The following is a 19,477-nucleotide window of genomic DNA, read 5'->3' as shown; positions in this document are numbered from 1 at the left end:
ATCGTCAAGAGCCTGTGGCTCAGATGGCATGACACCCAGCCTCCATAAGAGAGGTCTTGGGTTCGATCCCCCTCTCCAATCCCCAATATCAAAAAAAAAAAAAAAAAAAAAAAAAAAAAAAACCCTAAATCTTAAGAGCAGCCACTATTTGGCAGCATCCGAAACACACCTTACGTGGCCTATAGTGAATTTCCGTTCCTTCTCCGTATCATTCTGCACATTCTCTCTCACAAATTTCCCTCATTTGAAATTCGACTACATTCTCTCCCTCCTCCCCCACCCCCTCCCGCGTCGCCCATCCTTCCCCCACCCCCATCCCCCTGTCTCCCATCCTCCCCCCCTCTACATGCAAACTCGACCTATATAATTCTCACATACAAGATTGGGGTTTTGTGTCTCCGTGTTCATTCAGTAGCCGTCGTCGCTTACTCTTGCTCGCTTCCCCACTAAGCTCATCCCCTCTCCTAATATGGTCGTCGGGTACTGTACTCTCAATGTTTCTCTCATTCTCTCTCCATGTGAAATAAGATCCTTGGATTTGTTAGTTAGGCACTAATAGTTTTGGTGTTTGTATGGAACAGAAAGAATAAGAGGATTTCCAAGGGAAAGAAGGGGTGAGTGTCATCTTCCTATTTCATGTTAACTCCTTTTTTTTTTTTTTTTTTGGCTTTGCTTTTCTTTCTCGAGCATTTTTGTGATATATAGTTGTATATATGATTAGGGCCGATCCGTTTGCGAAGAAGGATTGGTACGATATCAAGGCACCTTCAGTGTTCACAGTAAAAAATGTGGGCAAAACCCTTGTTACTCGCAATTAGGGTACCAAGGTATCTTTATTAGTCATTTAATTTCTCCATTCGTTTTGTGCTATTTGGTTAGCGAGAAAATATTGGATCAGAAGTTGAGTTAAAATTTTGGCCTGGATTTTTAAGTTCTCCACTTTATAGCGTAGGCTACATATGCTAAAGATGCAATATTTCAGTTTTTTATTTTTTTTGCTATGGCTTGTCCAATCAATTTATGTGCGTTTTTTAGCTTAATAGTTGCCAAATGGGGTTGATGGTTAAGCAACCCTTTTTCATTGATATATGACTTAATGTGATTGAATGGTGCTATATTCTATTTTAGTGAGTTGTTCGCTTTCTTATCAAAGTTTCTGGAACATATTGTTTGGTTATGGAGAAAACCGGGTTTCTAATTCTATTTGTTGTCCCGTTGCCAATTTTATTTTTTCTCAATGGAGGCGTTTCATTTCTTTGCTTCTAGAATGATACTTTAATATTGACTTCATAAGACAACTTTATCTGTATTTTTAACAACCTAGGGTCCTCATAGTTTATATTAAGTAGTTTTGGACGTGCAATTCTCATGTGAGTCCTTGTACTGAGTTATATTTTAAGTAGGGTAACACCTAGATTTTTTCTTTAGCTATTTAAATCTAAATTAAGGTTTCAAGTTTTTATGTGCCTTCCTCTGTCCTTTTAGAAATTATAATACCTCCTTTTTTGTTTATTAAGTAAGAAATTATGATATTTTTAAAACTAAGGAAGTATTGATATTACACGGTGAGAATGTTTGAGCATGTCTTGCTTTTATTTTATTTTAAGAAAATTGTTTTCATTTCCACTTCTATTTTTTTTAATCACCTTGTATATTGCTGTTCTTTTTACGCCGTAGAACATAAAAGTTTTCAATTTATGACTTTGATTCTGGTTGTGGCATCCTTGCCTTTATGTGCTTTTCCTCCCTAATTGTGAATTTGGTATGATTCTTTTGTTATCTTTACCCTGTTTGTTGATGATGAGTGTAATTTTTATCTTCTACAACCATTAAGTTTTTAACTTGCTTAGAATTTGCCATTTGCCAGTTGCCAATATATGTTATCTGTGTACCTACTGATGCCTCCATTGTCTCTTTCAGAGATTGCCTCTAAAGGGCTCAAACATAATCTTTGAGGTATTAATGGCTGATCTTCAGGAAGATGAAGATCATGCATACAGAAAGATTAGATTGAGATTTGAAGGAGTTGGCTGATCTTCCATATAGAACTCAAGGACTGTCAGTCAAGATGGCTATTGGGTCCCCTTCCCCCCGAGGATTTCTTCTCTCTTAAAATGTCATATATTTTACATTCAAAAACTATCAGAATGCCTAATACTTTGAGCTAATTCAAGATGGAACATTTGGTTACTTAAAAAAAAAACTTGGGTTAGGGTTAGCTTTTTAGCGTTTGTTAGATGGGTGTTGCAGCTTAGGGCATGGAGGAAAAATAATGTTCTTTAAACCTGAGTTCAGAGGCATACATATGTTTCTATATAGATTTGTTTCATTAATACATATGATCTATATTATGTTATAGTAAGGAAGTCATGAGGTAATGATGTTTATTCATTCAGTATCCGGGATATTTGCCCATCATTAAATTCAGAAACAAATATTTGCCAGTGACTATCAATGGCAAAGTGCATGTGCATGGGGGATAAAGCAGGGGAAATTGGTTTTAAATTATTTCATGAACATCTAGAAGCTTTGTAAATTAGATCTCATTTAGCTTGAGTACGTGGCAGTTGGTGCCCCACAATACTCCCCAATCAATTATTATTATTATTATTATTTTTTTTTTTTTTTCTGCTGGGAGCTAATATTATCATTATCCATTTATTTTTAAACATCATTATATATATATATAGATATAGATATGCATCAAAATAATGTTTGAAAAAAGCGGTTGCTTGAGTCACGTTTCCAGAGTTTAATCATGAATGGCAACCAATTAAGTCCTACATGTCGTAATCAATCATCTAGACCTGAAATATTCTAAGAACCATCAAAACTTTTAAATGTTTCAAGTTTGAATACATGTGTCCGAGAATCTTTTTTAATGTATCTGAGTCCATGTTGCCTGCTGTGTTTCACACATCAGATTGAGCTCATTGTGTTCAGGTTCCCCCAGTTGAAACACTACATATAAAAATAGTCTGCATTGACATCAAAGTTTCAGGCACAGACTGCAGTTTCTTTTCCTTTTCACTCCCTTTCCCTTTCTTACGGTTGTTTATGAATGATGTTGAAAATCAACCCCCTGATTTACAGGTTATGGCTCTACAATGGACGGCTACATCTCTAACTATGGTGCTGGAATGACTAGGTTTCACTGCAGATGTTACTCTTTTTGCAAAGATTTTGATTGGATCTCAAAATGTCCATTCATGTTATGTATTTAAATAGCCACAGTATTTGTATAACTAGAATGATTTTAAGTTATGGGAATATACTCTTATACTTAATGGCATTTAGTTCATGAACATGTGGTTAATTCCAGAAGATGCACTCTTGTGGTTAATTTCAATGAAAAAGCAGGTGTTGCGCTTCATCCATTGTTGAGTATGATTATGGGCAAATAATTTTTTTGATTTCTTGTTGAGTAATAAATTTTTAGTTGTTTTTGCTTTTAGGTTAGTAGTGGAGGTCAATATCGCTCCTCCAACTGAAAAAAGCAGCAAAAAGCTACAACTCAACTTATGCAAAAAACAATACTTGAAGTGCATGATTAAAAATCCCAATTTCAATAGCTAGAGAACAAAAACCAAAAAAAGAAAATCGGCATGAATTATAAATTATATGATCATAATCGAGCAACACAACTACACAAGACTTTGCCTAAAGTTTACAAAGTCAATTGAAGTGCACAAGCTGTTTTCATTACACAAGTTGATTCAACAAAGCTCTAGTAGGTGTCTTTTGTGCTACTTTGTTAGTCGGTCCACTTTTTCTTCAATAAGCAGTCACAGCACATCTGGCACATCAACATCTAGATGTAGTTAACGAGAGATGCTAGGGCAACTTGCCATTGTTAAGCTCCAATTCTTCTTACATGCATGATAAGTTTAGCTTCTTCAGGCCCTGGCCATAGGCAGCAATGAGTAGAACCTCCGCCCTTCCTACAAATTTCAAGAAATCAGTTCAAAACAGAAGTGGGGAAATAATCCAAAATGAGTTAGCATAAGAACAATTTTCATTAGCTCAGTTGATAGAAATAATCTTCTAACATTTATATCTTTCCAGAACAATGGGCATTTGCTTATGAAGTCATTTGGTGCTACAATACAAAATAAGGCAAAATGTATTCTATTGACTGTAGGCTAACGTACTAACCATTTAGCATAGACCATGAACAAAACAATGGATATGCATGCAAACTGCCGAACGAGTGTATTAGGTTCTTCAACATGCTGTCACTGAGGACTCACAAGTGATCTCTCTTGCCATCATGGACAAGATGGTTACCGTTGGCTATGCTAAATACACAAGGGAGTTGTAGCTTTGTAGTTTTGATTGACATCCAAAGGCAAAAAATTCTTTTTTCTTACTTTTCAACTTGGACACTCCAAAAGGTTTGGGCAGTTATGCTTGGCTAGACACAAACACAAGTTAAGCAAGCATAAAAGCTATTTAAATAATTCTCTGCAACTAACTACATAATACAATGGATTCTAGCACCTTTCTCTATGATTATGAAAAGAAATGTGAATTAAAAAGGTAAAAAAAACAATATTTCAATAGTGAACCTCTTTTTTCTCTAAAAAAGTAGACCATTGTGCAGATGAATGATTATAAGGCTTTCCAAAGAGCCCCAAACTACTAATTCCAAGGCAATACACAGGTATAGCCAGGTTCCATTCATTAAGTAATAATATGACAGAAGCTTTTTGCTTTTCAGTAAGGGACTCAATGATGGAAATAATGTGGATGCAAGTCTCCGGCTATCATCCTGTTGAGTCAAAATCCACCTTCTATATTGAGTGAAAGGAAGCTGATAGTGTTATACTTAATACACAAATAAATATCACCAAATAATTTAAAACAAGTGACTGAAAATAATATATAATGCAAGAAGAATCCCTGAATTTTACATATCCAGAGCACTAGCCTAGACTACTAACTGAAAAAACTGAAGAAAGCAGCAGGTAGTTGGTCTTCTTTAGGGGGTAATAGTCTGCTCTAATTTGTCAGCAGTGAACTATGAGTTCACTGCAAGCCTGTAACTCAATCAATCTATGTTGTAAGAGGTGTAATTGCCATCTTTAATCAGTAAAGACACAGTGAACTGCACCTATCTTGAGTTCTTGATTACGGTCTAGAGAGGCAAGGTTCAGGAGCAAAAGTCAGTGTATGATGAAATACAACAATTCATACACAACATATGTACGCTGGGAATGCTCGAGGCTCCAACTTCACTTGGAGTTCAGTTTTATTCCACTTTTAATTCCAAAAATAAAAAGGAAAAAAAACTCAGGTGAGATGTTTTTCTTTTAGTTTAATTGTAAAATGGTCTTTGATGAAAGAGCAAAAGCAGTGGTTCCAATGGCTGTATCCTCTCTAGTTTCTTCACCACATTGGTTTGCTTCATTCTAAACTGGAGAGACTATAACATACTAGTGTAAAGCAAATACACAATTTCAGAGACAAACTAAAGGCATAACAAAAAAGCAAATAAAAATAAAGATTTAGGCGGCCTATAATGATTACCAAAATGAAAAATGAGCCAACTTTTTAAAGAGGGGCGTACTTGCATTTGATAAGGATGAAAAAAGCCCGAGCTAGTGCGTAAAGCTAGGATCAAACCTTTGTAGACCTCCCTCCAGAGAGTGCAAATTGTTTTTTCCATAGCATAGAAGGCACTGGAACAACAGAAAATCCTGAGTCAACTAAGATCCCAATCCATAGACCATACCCAAATCATACTTGAATCATCTGTTGCACAAGGAGTGAATTTCCTTTTCACAATTTGATAGAGTACAACAAAACACAAGGAGATATGCTGTGAGGTAAATCATTTTCCTCCCGACTTATGTAAGAAATAACATGAATAAATATGAACAAAAAGTTTGGAGACGGTCCACAGAGACAAGAAATGTAGGATTTGTATTCCACCATGTAACATGGAGTTACCTCTTGTTGCTGAGCAGATGGGCTGTGAAACAGATGTAGGAGTCGCGGGTGCTGGGCGGCGATGGGCAGAGGGAGGCTAACGAGTCGCAGGTGCTGGGCGACGAGAGGGATGGTGACGACTCGAGATGCATCGTGCGGTGGCGCTGGTGGAGGGAGGCCATCGCGGGTGCTAGGCGACGAGTGGTCCCCGTGAACTCCTCCCTCTCGTTCGAAATGGACTGTGGGGAAAAAGGGCTCGGCGGCGATGGGCAGAGGTAGGGCGACGAGTTGCCGATTTTGGGCGACGCTCAAGGGTACTGGGCGACAGGAGGGAGGGAGGGGGACGCGGGAGTGGGATGGGCTCAATACGGAAATATGGTTGGAGGTTCAAAATTCAAATGCTAGTTTCGTCATGACGGAAAAAGAAAAAAAAGAAAAAAAAATACATCCACGTAAGGTGTGCAATGGCTGATACGCTAAAGTGGCTGATCCGTTGCTTTTCTCTTTTTAGATTAGGGTAGTGTTAGCATACTCCTCAATTTGCGCATTTGTTAGAAGTTTGAATAAAATATTATTTTTTAATTTTATTATTATTTTAAAATTTAAAAATATTGAATTATTTATTATATTTTATATTAAAATTTAAAAAGATTATAATTATAAGATGAGATGAAACATTTCTTCTATTCAAACGGGGCCTAAATGTATTTACACATATATTTTAATTTTTTTAATTTTTTATTTTTTCTTAAAGGTTAAGGAAGTACTTATTAGTAAATTTATATTTTTTTTATGGTGTTTAATATGCTTCAAAAATAGATAAAAAAAATTTAAAAAAAAAAAATTCGTTTGAGCTGGTGTGCATATTTGATATGCACCATAACATTATCCTATTTTTTAATCTTATAATCTTTAGTCATAATATATCATATTATAAATAATTTTGTTTGGGATATTATAGCTACATAAAATAATTAAGTCGTAAAACATCAAAATCTTTCGAGATAAGCTCTATCGAGTTAAAGTTCGGTTCGGTTTATTTGTTAAATGAAATATGCGCAAACACTAAAATTTGGCCTAAATAGTAAATACCCTTGATAAGAAATAAAAATAAAATATCTCTTTTAAAAAATACTGAATTTAATAGGTGAACTTTTTCATTTTAAAGTTTTTTAAGATAATTTCTTCGTTTTGAAAGGTGGAAAAAGGCAAATTACAAGAGAAATGTTACACAGCAGCCTCACACTCAACACACTAATATTTTTGAAATGTAAAATAAAAGAAGATATAAAAAAAAATCACATTTTTTAATAGTGTGAAAAAGTATAGGCTATTGTTTAAAATTTCACAAATTACAATCTTTTGGTAGTTTGGAGCATGACTGCCAAAATTGATAATTTAGGAGAGTGGTTGTTAATTTAGTTGTAGTTTGATGGGAGTTTTTCGCATTTTTCTAAATAAATATTATGTTTGCTCTTCGTATGGAAGAAAATACGATAAAATATGTTACAAATATCATAGGTGTTGAAATTATTATGAATATCATTATTAAGATACACACACACATAGGCTAAAGGATTTTCTTCAAAGATTTATATTAACTTGGAAAAATAGAGTTGTAACGATATTGCAGTTTGCTGAAGAAGAGTAACAAAAGAGTGGAAATTCATTTTGGCAACAATCTCTTCGTTGAACTTACGATTTATATTTGACACGATATATCTATCAACACAAATACAAGATGAAAATAAAATTATAACTACTTGATTAAACCAAATTAATAAATAAATCAATTACAAATCAACCCGCATAATAATCTTTTTGTTGAATATAAGATAAGATTTGGGTTATATTTATTAATTGGATATGCGATACCCTATATGATAATGATAAAGGTAGGTAGTGTATATGATCTTACATTGCTTGGAAATAAAATGTTCTTACTCTTTATAATGTTTCAATTGGGCTCTAATTGTATTATTAACTAATCATTTTGAAATATAGACCATGTGATTTGATTTATCTATCAGGACGTTACAGGATATTTATTATCAAATTTATTTTACCACAATATATTTGTCCATTTGTACAATTCACAAGTCATGCTGAAAAAATATATTCTTGTAATTTATGTTTAAGAAATATGAAATCCTCTTAATCAAGCTAAATAAAATATTTGGATCAATTAAACCTGCTAATATAAAACGAGTGGGAGTCGGACGAATTTTGTTCGAGTCTATTCAATATGATTTATTCAAATTAAGGGGCTTGGTCCATTTAATTTAAAGTTTCAAGTTCAAGATGACACTTAGGGTTGCTCTTAAAATTAGATAAGAATAGGATTTTATAAATAATAGTAAAATGATCTATGGATGGTAATAAAATTCTTTTGAGTAATAAAATTAGATAAGTCGCGCATTAGATCCATACACCGCTGCGCTACAGTGCGCATTTTGCCACCACGGGCAGCAAAGATGAGATCAGCAACCACATCCAACCAACTTCTTCTCACCAGCTATGGCACGTGATCCCCACTTGCCTTCACAACCACTGACGATTGTTGCCGGCATATCGAATTGTCTATTAAATGTTATTTTTCTATATTTCCACTTCTCCTAACCAAAGATCATGAGAAAAAGACTGAGAGTTTCTTTCAACCAACCTGGCCCAACAAAGTGTAGCACAACACAATCTACTGCAGTTTTCTGGTTGTAGTATTGCAATCCGAAAATCGGATTGCAAAAATACCACTTCAAGTAGTTTCCCTTCGTGGAAAATGGGTAGAAGCCATGTCACTTGCTCCAGATCCTTTTTTTTTTTTTTTTTTCTTTACTTGTGTTGTATTAGCTGTTTGGGATGATTTTTGGGCCCTCTCATCCTTTTGACTCTTTATCTTGTAATTCTTTAATATATATATACTATACTTGCTTACAAAGGAAAATAGCTCACGTGAACTGAACCGAAAGTGACTCTAGGTATTCATGTATAATTTATCGATCTTGTCGAATTAGCAACATTGAAATGAAGGAGAAAAGATACGTGGAAAGTGAGTCTCTTCCAAAGCTAACACAATAAGCAACCATTCATTGGCCACGATCAACAAGGCAGTTAAATGTAAACAGGCATAAACTTGCCACCTGTCACCGGATAATAAACTTTAAAGAAAAAAGGAACAAAAATACTAGAGAGATCTTTTATGGTGATTGGCACCAGGTGTCTAAGCAAAGTGTTGACTAATCATGGGGTGCACAGGCATTCAGCAAAGAGTTTTCCACAAGTATACCTCAACAATGGAAAATTTCCCTAATCTGATGGTCTCTAAAAATTGATTACACTGCTACAGAAATTTTTCCGTGTTTAGGGGAGATATACGCTAAAATAACCATATTCTATGGTAACTGAAGGTTATAAAGATAAACTAATGAGGCTAGCTGCTAAGCTAAGCGTATAAATAACTTGGAACAAAAAAAGAAAGAAACAAAAAGACCTATTATTCACCTTTCCCCTTCATTGTTTATCACATTGTCGACTGACATGTAAAAGACAAAATTACAGAGCTAATTCTGCGGTAAAACATATTTCAAAGAAAGCAAGCACTTGTTGTGCATAGTTTTACCTCATTTTGTGAGAGATCTTTATGTAATTTATGAGCCTTTTTAAAGCCTTGCCACTGTCAATGGCCTCTCGGGCTCTATCCAGCGCCACAGATATGTCCTCTGCGCCATCACATCCCAGCAAGTGATCCACCATTCCAGCATTTAAGACAATACGATCATATGTGGGTCCCTTTTCACCACAAAGAGCTGCTAAACCCAACGCAATATTCTTTGAGACCTGAATTTGCAGAATTTAAAATAGTCATACAACCAGTGCCTTACTAAAAAGAAAAAGGCCAAAACAAGAGAACAAAGGCTTTGAAACAAACAAAAACTAAAAACAGACAAAAAAAAGGGGGTCATGGAACCCACATCAGAAGAACTACAGAATTATAGTTCATTCTACTATATAGTAGCTAGATCTAACTAAGTCTACCCTCATCCAGTTGAGTAATTTTTACAGTTCCTAGAACCAGTTCCTTTCCCTTTACTGCCCAAATGCAAGTTTCCGTATATAACAGGTTGGGAGGTAGAAGACAGAAGTATTTATTGTTGGGAGTACAGCTGTGAACATATATTCATCAAAAGCAAGGTTGGATGATAAGCTATGCAAGACGAGAAAAGAAAACACAAAAGAGCTAAAAAAATTCTACCGATCTATCAGTTCTTGGACTATCAGTAGGCTCGAAACCATAGTCCTTGGCATTAACCTCAATGTTGAAACTCTCACGTGACACCCCTGCAACGCCGAAATTTCATGTTTTAGTATAAATGTTAGAAGAATATACACTGGAATCTCAATCTATATATACACACAGAAATGACAAGAAGCACGTAATGAAGATAAGGTAACAAAAAGATACAAACCATCAACTTCACAAGCAGACACCATGCTCAGTGACCGGAAACCCGAACAGTAGTTCACAGGGAAACCTTTAGAAATGTGTGCTGACCGTAATCTCGTTGTCATTGAGAGGGCCCCTTCCTCACCCTAAACCAACAACATAATCAGCTTATAACAAGTTATTTTGGACTCAATGGTTCATCCTAACTTGCTAAATTATGCAAAACATCTTGACATTAAATTTGATGAAAAAAACCTACTTTTAATTAGAAGATTAGCTTTCAATGCAAACTTGATAAAGTATAGTCTTTCAAAAAAAAATAACGGCACAGTAGCATTTAAAGGCAAATTTCTGACCTTCACCACCAAGCCAGAATGAACACCTCTTCTCTTCATAAGCATCAACAGTGGCTCCTCATAACCATCATGATAAAATCCAGCAATGATTGCTTCCTTCCCTCGAGCCTATAAAAAAATGACACATTTTTTACATTCTGGACAGCCAACCTCTTTATTCCTATATCAGGTGGCAGTCAACATTATCTTAAATAAAAGTCTGAAATACACATGTAAGAGACATGCATATTGCATTAAACCAAACTAATTTACCTCAGAATCTCAGATATTAATAGTAAACTAGTGACAGATTTTTGAAGTGCCATTCAAATTTCCCCACTCAGCAAAGTATTTATCAAGCAGAAATGACCATCAGCAAAAGCTAATAACACCAGCATTAAATAGTAGTGTGGCTCACCTTAATGAATTGCTGAACCTTTTCAGTTGTTGCAATAGGGGGACGCTTTTTTATATGCTCCCTCAAGCCAGTCAATGAATATCTGCAATAATAGTCTTTTTAGTACCTATGAACATCTGCAGCAATCATAAAATATTGTTATTTAGCATCATTCTCTTTGGATTCAAAAAACATGACAGATCGAAACTAGAGCACACCTAGATAATGCTGAAAGATAATGTTTTTCTATTAAGGATGTAGTAGGAAATACCTCACAACACCAATCTACATTAGAAGACGAGAAATAACTTGACTAACAGACCACCAAGTGAGTGCATCCATAACTACATTTGAAAACAAAACTAGGGAAAGAGATATGTTGGAACTATAGCCTAAGCAAGACAGACCAGAAAGGGATTAATTTATCCGTGGTTGCATTCTCATCTTTGACCTAGTTAATTTCAAAAAAGATAATTTCTTGAAGGAAAGAAAGAAAGCGCCAAATTCAAAGACAGCGCTCTACTAAAATGAGGAAAAGCAAGAAGTTTTCGTTATAGGAGAAATAGAAGCAAGAACTTTTATGGATACATAAGTTCTCGGAGTACAAATCTCAGCTCCTTAAAGTAGCCAGTGTGCTTTAAAGCCAGTGGAAACATAGTCAAACTGAGATGACATTACAGTGTTATGTTCAAGCACTAGGGACGTCACTCATCTTCATTATCCAACTGAAAATGCCACACAAAAAAGGGCAAAGAGAAGGGCTTGAAATATGAATATATGGTTAGATTTCCATACAGAGATGGGCGAGCTTCACGTTGACTTACGTAAGCAAAACCAACCTCCTCATCCTGAAATAACAATTTCATAAGTTCAAACAAATAAATTAATAGAATAACCGAGGCCCACAATGCAAAAAGATCTAATGATTGTGAAGGATTTAGAAGTTTTGAACCACAGAGACCTCAAGAAGATATTTCGCCTGCAATGGGGATAAGCTTGTATTTGCACCCATAAAATTCAGCATTTGTTCTTCTGTTATGCCCCCCTGAACAAAGAATAACATTCAAATCTTCAACAGCCGAACCACAACAAGCTAAAAAGAGAATGCATTTCATTCTCCAAAGAAAATTTACTATGAAGGCAATGTTCTCATTGCAGGGGAAGGTCAAAAAGGGTAAGTTATAGGAGGCTTTTACTCGTCTGCATTCATTTCCAATGGAAAATTCCTTTATAATTTGAAATGCATTACTGGCACCACGAACACATTATAAAACATTCATACTTACAGAATAAAAGAGAATAAATTAATTCAGGTAAGCTGACGGCTGACCTTTGGTGGCATCCATTCAACTCCATGAAGCAAGCAAGCTTCACCATAACAGGATCTAACTGCAGCAACAAACAATGTGCTCCTGAAGTAACGTGTGTTCCCATCATAAGGTTCACCATAATGAGTCAACGATCTAACTTCAGCAACAGGAGGTGGACCTATAATCAGACGAATAAATGAACCAAAGGAAAGTACATATTCAAATTAGTATGCCCAACTATTGACAAGCCAACTTTAACTGACTAATGAAAGTAAAACATATACCCAGTTCATCATCAAATGCTAGGCAGTATGCCTTTAATTCACGATCAGTTTCCCTGTTCATACGTTGACCGATTAGAAAGGCTGAAAGCAATGACTCACTTACTCCTGAAGACTCATTTTCTACGTTCAATGGAAGAACATCACGTAAAACACCTTGGACCTCCTCATATCCAAGATGTCCTCCGGCCAAAACTTCCCTTAGGGCACCAACCAATCTCATTTCACTAGAGCTATTGCCGAGATATTGTGGCCCAATAGAACTCCCTACTCCCATTATAGAGCCCTCAGGGTCGGCAATGAAGATTACATCATGTGGAAGCACTCGAACCAGGAGCGGCCAGAAAGTGTCCATAGCACGCCTTTCCCCTTCACTCCATTGGGTTGCTTCTGGAAAGGCATTTGTGCGGATCGTCATTGCCGCAAAAAAGGCCCCAAGCTGTGATTTGGAAACTTCATCCTCATCTTTGAGATCTCCCTTAGCTAAAATCATACGAAAAAAAAAAAAAAAAAACCACCTTTAGGCCTGATTAAAAGCTAAGTGACAATATCACTATACACAGAATTTAAGAACTATAGCTTAGATATCTCGGACCCATATCGATCGATTCTAGTATTCCGTTTAGTTAGCCATAAAGGGCATATTGTCTTCCGAAATGCAGTTTCAGACTACAAGTCCAAGCTCTTGAGTCATAAGATCAGTGGTAATCAGATAATGAAGTTCAAGCAATACTCGCTTAATTAAAACAGGAAACACCATCAAACTTCTGAAAACAATGAAGTTTTAGAGGAAATTAACCTAGTATCAAATTTAAAAAATATACACCTACCTGATCTTAAGATGGTGTCCAGGACCTTAACAGCCTGTTCCTCGCCGAGCGGCCTGGTCTGCGTGGGCCCGGTGCAAACCCGAGCTTGGGCATCAAGCACCGTCTGATTCGGCTTCGGAAACTGCGAGCGACGGTAGGAAGACGAAAGAGCGGGGTTCCGGATATCGTACTCCGTGAGCCCTAATAGGTCAATGGTGGCGGAGTCCAGTACGGATTTAACGGTCAAAGAGGGCTGTCGTGGAATCCGAGGGCCGAGATATTTTGAGGAGAATCGAAGAGAGGTTCGGATATGCGAATGTGTGGAATTACGAGGTCTGTTGTTGTGAACGGTAGAGATGATTGAGAGAGAAGATTCTGGATTGAGAAGAACTTCCATGGTGGCCTACCGGTATGCACTCTCTCTTCTCTGTCTAGCTCAAATGGCAGGGTATGCTTAATCCTTGAAGATCAGGTGAGGAGGTTAGAAGAAGTTGGTTAAAACTACTCAGCGTAAACCTTAGCTTTTGTTGTTCGCAGGAAGGCGGACGCTGTTCAAAAGTGATCGTCAGGACCGTCTTGCCAGCTCCTCACTGAATCCTCCGCCAGCTTTTTTCAAGCCCAGATCAGTTTGAAAAATGGTAATGGAGTGCGCAAATGCCTGTAAGGTTATAGATATGAAAGGAATAAAGTCAATTTCAATTGGCAGATCAAGTGATGCGTATTTTTTATAATTAATGAGAATAATTATTTTATATTAAAAAAATAACACCATCAATCACATTAATATAATATATTAAATATATATAAAAATAACTGTTTATAAAAAATTTTATTCTAATTTAATCATATTAATTACTTGATCACGCCACTAACCCTTATCTTCATAACCTGTAGGCTGAACAGTTTGAAATCGTCAAGTGAAGCATTAGCATCGATCTAAACATTAATTTAGACAATTTTTTGTTTAAAGATGCTGTTTTTTACATGTTTGCCGATGAACTCAAAAACATTCTATCAATCTATCATTTTTCTAAATTAATAAAATAATAATATTTTATTTATTTTACATATATTTTTAATGCATATATTAAATCCATCAAATTAGCTTCATTTTCATTATTTTCAAAAGCAATAACCTATAAATCAAAAATATGAAAAGATAAATAACTAAGCATCAAAATACATCAAATTAAATAAAATTAGCATCCTCCTCAAATTATACGAAGAAAATAATGTAAAAAAAGAAGAAAATAATGATTTGATTTTCTTAAGGGATGTCAAAATAATGTTAAATTAAATACAATAACTTAAAGGATGGTTAAGTTCAACACCGCTACATAGAGACAAATTTGCTTAACCCTTTGCGCATGCAGCTGACGTGGCGGGTTTTATATTAAAGTTCTGCTTGGTCCCAAGAAATTTTTATCTCAAACATAAAATTCTCATCTCATCATTACAACTTTCTCAAATCTCCATATAAAATATAATAAATAATTTAACTTTTTCTTAACTTTTTCAAATTCTAATACAATAATAATATTAAAATATAATATTTTAATAGTTAATCTTAAAATTCAAAATTCTCATATGAGAATTCTTAGTGGTCAAGCAGAACCTAAAAACAAAAAACAAAAGGAAGAAGGCGAATTTCAGGTTGCAGGAGATATTTCCCATTTTCGAACACGGGAGCTGCTCTCTCATATCCCATTTTTGCATCTCTGCAATATAGTCATTCCTCTCTCAGTCTCTTGTTCCTCTCATTGACTTTAGCGATGGTTAAGTTATTGTATTATTTTAAGAGTTTTATTATAAATCAGCCATTATTTACATCACACACTCTACATTTATAGTTTTTTATAAGATGTGAGAGTATTTTTCATAAGATATATAGATGTTTTTCATAGGGTGTAGGGTGGTAAAAGACGATAGTATTAGCAAAATCTTGACTAAAAATGTGGGATGCCTAAGAGCACTCTCAATAGAATATTTAAATATAAAAAAAATTATAGGACAACAAAAGTGTACACATTGAATTAGGCAAAATGTAGCTACAGTCACTTTTAGCTACAATAATTTTAAAACTAAAACCAAATTTGATGTATTTAGTCGCACCACTAAATCTTTATTTTATTATTTCTTTTATAACTCTTGCTTTTGGGTACCTCCATAGCACGGTATCCTGCATCAAGTATCCATATTTTGATGATTTATGATTTATTAATTAATATATAATATGTAGAATAGTAAAATATGATCAAATAAAATAAATTAATAATTAAAAAATTATATATATTTTTAATTATTAATTACTCATTACTATATAATAAATAAATAGATAATCTAATGTGGAAATTTAATTTAAATAGTCAAATTCAAATTTATCTTATATTATTTTATTGTTATATAAAGAAAAAATAGATATTCTAATGTGAAAACTTATGTGAATAGAATAATCAAAAACTAAATTAATCTCACATTCATAAAAAGTGTCCTTTAACTTTGACTAATCTATTGAAGATGCTCTACGTGGATGCGAATGCTCTTGTGCACCCCCACACACCCATCAGTTTATTGGTCCATGTTTAGGGTGCAAGATATTACTAGTCCTGAAAACACTTCAATCAACCATATCACTTGGGCTTGGAGGCAGCTATAACCCATACGCCTTAGTTGATGTATATATATACGGAAAAGGAATGGCTTGATCTTATGCGGAGCCTCTGTATTTACTTATATAGAATTCACATGTAACTAATTATAGCTTGGTATAATTAAACTTTTACCATTGATTGAGAGACATATTTGCTTGGTATTAAACTTTTACCATTGACTAAGAGACATATTTGCTTCTTTGCTCCACATGAAAGTGAATTGTTATCCATATAAACAACACACCCCTTCATGGAGGAGTGATCCGCTTTGGACCCTACCCAATCAACATTACAGAAACCTTATAAGACAAATCGAAGAGAAATGAAGACCAAAATGAATTGCTGCCTTTAAGTAATGGAAAATACGCTTAAGAGCAAGAAGAGGAAGATCAATTGAACTTTGCATGAACTAACAAACAAAATGGACAGCATAAGCGATGTCTAGTCGTGTTAATGTAAGATATTAAAGTGTCCCAACCATTTGTTTGTAGAGAGTGGGATCAGATAAGGGAATGCCATAGGTAGTAGAAAGTTGAGCACCAGACAACAAAGGAGCAGAAATAGCTTTAGCAGTAGGTGTAAAAAAAATACCGATGAACAGGTGGATTTGGTTTGGTTCAATCCGATACTATTTTTATTTTTTTCAAAATCCATCGAAATTGATCCGGTTTTGGTTTTTCTTTTTCTAACACCGGACCGAACCGGTTCATATATATATTTAATTTTTTATATCATATAAAATATTTTTTATATGATTGTTTATATTATATATAATTTTTTATATAATTTATATAATTATATGTAAAATAATTTTATATTATATGCTAACTTGCTAATTAATATAACATTATCATTAAAAGTTTTAATTTTATAACATAAAATTTTAATTTAAACATGAACCTTTGATCATATGACATATGTTATTAATATAAAATATATAGTAAGGATAAAAACATTTTATAGCATAATAAATTATAATATATATTCTTTTTTATAAATAGATTTGTATACTTTTGATCACATAGACTCATATAAAAAGTATATGTAACCAAGCATATTATTATTAACATATATAATTAAATATATAAATAAGTTAGACACCATCATTTTATCACTAGCATATTATCACCAACATACATAATCAAATATTGTATCATACAGGTACTATTATATATATATATATATATATATATATATATAAATATACACTGATATTAACACAAATATTATTAGTAATCCACTATATATAAATTATTATATAAATCACTATAGTATTCGTAATTATATTAATACTATATCACTATATAATTCACTATATATCACCATATTACTATAGTATAGTTATACTAACTACATAATCCACTAATACTATACTAAAATCAAAAAAATTGGACCGACCTAGACGTTAACCAGTAAAACTAGAAGTACCGGTTTAGGAGTGTAACCGGTACAGTTTTAGTTCTTCAAATCTCAAAATTAATATATATAAGTTCGATTCTAAAATATGTTCAAAACCAGACCCTTTATACCCCTATTTAATATCATTAAAACTAAAATATTGGGGATAAAAATATTGGGGATAAACAAAAGATACTAAGTCTGAGTTATAATCATTGTAGAGTCATCCAAGCAACTTAAAGCCCCAAAAAGTAGTGCAAAGCACCGAGATCTTTCATTTGGAACACATTAGAGAGATAGGTCCACTCAATAGATTTTGAGGCCTAAGCTAGTAAGTTAAAATGTGGCATTTTTCTTTTGTTAAATTAACTAGTTTATATCTAAAATTAAATTCTCATTTAAAAATATAAACCATCAATGTCATATTTTATAATGCTTTCAAGACTAAGACATTTTTTTTTTTTTTTAGCTAACTACCATCTTCAAGTGATTTAAATTTCCTGAAATTAAATAAAAACAAAAACAAAAGAGTATTTTCTTATATTTGAAATTGGTCAAACTTGTTTTGAATTGAAGAAATTGCTTGATCTATTAAAAATAAGAAATAATTAATTCATATAGATTCTTTAATAGGTTGTGTTGTCTCTTTGTTGACATTTTGATCAAACTATTTTTTTCTATGAATTATTTGATTTTCTCTAAATACATATTTTATTTCCATACTAATTGCAATTTCTTGAAATGAAATCATGGCAGATTTTAATCCATTTGTTTTATAATCTTGAAAAAAAAAAAAAAAAAAAAAAAAAGAAGAAGACGACCTTTTAACTTATCAATGGCTACATCTATATGCATAACTTTGGATTGCATACTTTCACTAACAATATTGACTGCAAATAATATATCATGCCATATGGTTACTAATATGAATTTAAAGTTCTCAATTTCATATGCTACTAAACTATTAGCTTCAATTTTTATTTTAGGGTCTTCAGTTATTTTTGTTAATTGCAATAAAACTTCTCTTATCGATGGAGTTTGAAATTTTATTGATCATTTAATACTTCTAATTTGACTTTCCCAATGTGATTATGAGAGTGACTTAAAATTTAAACTCAACTTATTATCTTGCAAAATTTTCCATCACTTTGTTGATGAAGAAAGCAAATAATAAATATGTTGTACCATCCCAAAAGATAATATAGTTTTATGACAAGAGTTAGCCATATCACATATAACAAGATTAAAATTACGACGAAGCACATGATGTGTAAAATAATTTAGGATTTATATGATATAATCTTCTTTGCATCTCTTGCTCTTTTCCTTTTATATTAGACCTATTATTATAACTTTGTCCTCGAACATTATTAATATTAACTTTAAGAAATTTTTTTATCAAACTTCAGTTCAGTATAAGAAGTTCTTGTCTTTTATAATAATTTTATCAAACTTCAATTATAATTTTGATTATTCCTTTTGGAATACGGAGTACATATGTGACTTAGAATCTTCTTTAAATCATAATAACTAATTCACCCTATCATATACATTCTTATACATAGTTACAAAAGGTTTCTTAGAAGCAAATATTTGTTTACAACACAAACCCCAAGCAGCCATAGCAACTAGAACATCATCAAATTAATAAAAACAGGTGATCAAAATGTATTGATTCCTTGTTTGCCTTGGAGGGATTTATTACGACAAATAGATAATCAGATGTAGGATAAACCGAGGTCAAAATTTTCAGCACATGAATAAGATTGGTGATAAACCTTCTGAGGACCCTTTTTAATGTTGTGCACTTCATAACAGATGATCAGATGCATGATATAAAGCTTTGTCAAAAGTTTAACAAAATCTTGGCATTTCAAACACACTTAAGCAATACAAGTGTAACGGCCCGCTAGAAATTCAATTG

At 33.6% G+C, this 19,477-nt stretch overlaps 2 protein-coding genes and 1 long non-coding RNA gene across 8 annotated transcripts; 1 reads left to right on the top strand and 2 right to left on the bottom strand.

The window, feature by feature from the left end:
* The first annotated feature begins 11 nt into the window (after positions 1 to 11).
* LOC122311616 lies at positions 12 to 3,377 on the top strand. 2 transcript variants are annotated; one of them, XR_006242824.1, is made up of 4 exons: positions 12 to 480; positions 582 to 614; positions 722 to 827; positions 1,921 to 3,377. It is a non-coding gene; the product is annotated as an uncharacterized LOC122311616 (long non-coding RNA). The 2 variants fall into 2 exon arrangements; XR_006242823.1 differs by having other exon boundaries at positions 722 to 3,377.
* Positions 3,378 to 3,588: 211 nt separating this feature from the next.
* LOC122311615 lies at positions 3,589 to 6,321 on the bottom strand. 5 transcript variants are annotated; one of them, XR_006242822.1, is made up of 3 exons: positions 5,953 to 6,321; positions 5,570 to 5,754; positions 3,589 to 3,941 (listed from the first exon to the last, which is right to left on the bottom strand). XR_006242822.1 is itself a non-coding variant. In XM_043126223.1 (3 exons), exons 1-3 carry the CDS (start codon positions 6,111 to 6,113, stop codon positions 3,871 to 3,873), a joined length of 384 nt encoding a protein of 127 aa, XP_042982157.1. In that variant the 5' UTR covers positions 6,114 to 6,321; the 3' UTR covers positions 3,589 to 3,870. The 5 variants fall into 5 exon arrangements, 4 of the variants coding, with proteins under 4 accessions (XP_042982157.1, XP_042982159.1, XP_042982158.1 ...); XM_043126223.1 differs by having other exon boundaries at positions 5,530 to 5,681; XM_043126225.1 differs by having other exon boundaries at positions 5,570 to 5,681.
* A 3,079-nt stretch (positions 6,322 to 9,400) lies between these two features.
* On the bottom strand, positions 9,401 to 14,160 carry LOC122311066 (anthranilate phosphoribosyltransferase). The gene is made up of 10 exons (XM_043125423.1): positions 13,526 to 14,160; positions 12,699 to 13,178; positions 12,435 to 12,592; positions 12,066 to 12,149; positions 11,900 to 11,952; positions 11,126 to 11,207; positions 10,729 to 10,836; positions 10,395 to 10,518; positions 10,181 to 10,266; positions 9,401 to 9,765 (listed from the first exon to the last, which is right to left on the bottom strand). Exons 1-10 carry the CDS (start codon positions 13,899 to 13,901, stop codon positions 9,544 to 9,546), a joined length of 1,773 nt encoding a protein of 590 aa, XP_042981357.1. The 5' UTR covers positions 13,902 to 14,160; the 3' UTR covers positions 9,401 to 9,543.
* Positions 14,161 to 19,477: the final 5,317 nt, after the last annotated feature.

The sequence above is a fragment of the Carya illinoinensis genome, chromosome 5 (assembly GCF_018687715.1).
Source record: "Carya illinoinensis cultivar Pawnee chromosome 5, C.illinoinensisPawnee_v1, whole genome shotgun sequence".
NCBI lineage: Eukaryota > Viridiplantae > Streptophyta > Magnoliopsida > Fagales > Juglandaceae > Carya > Carya illinoinensis.
The sequence above is the reverse complement of the archived record's forward strand: the minus strand, read 5'-3'. Positions and strand labels throughout refer to the sequence as shown.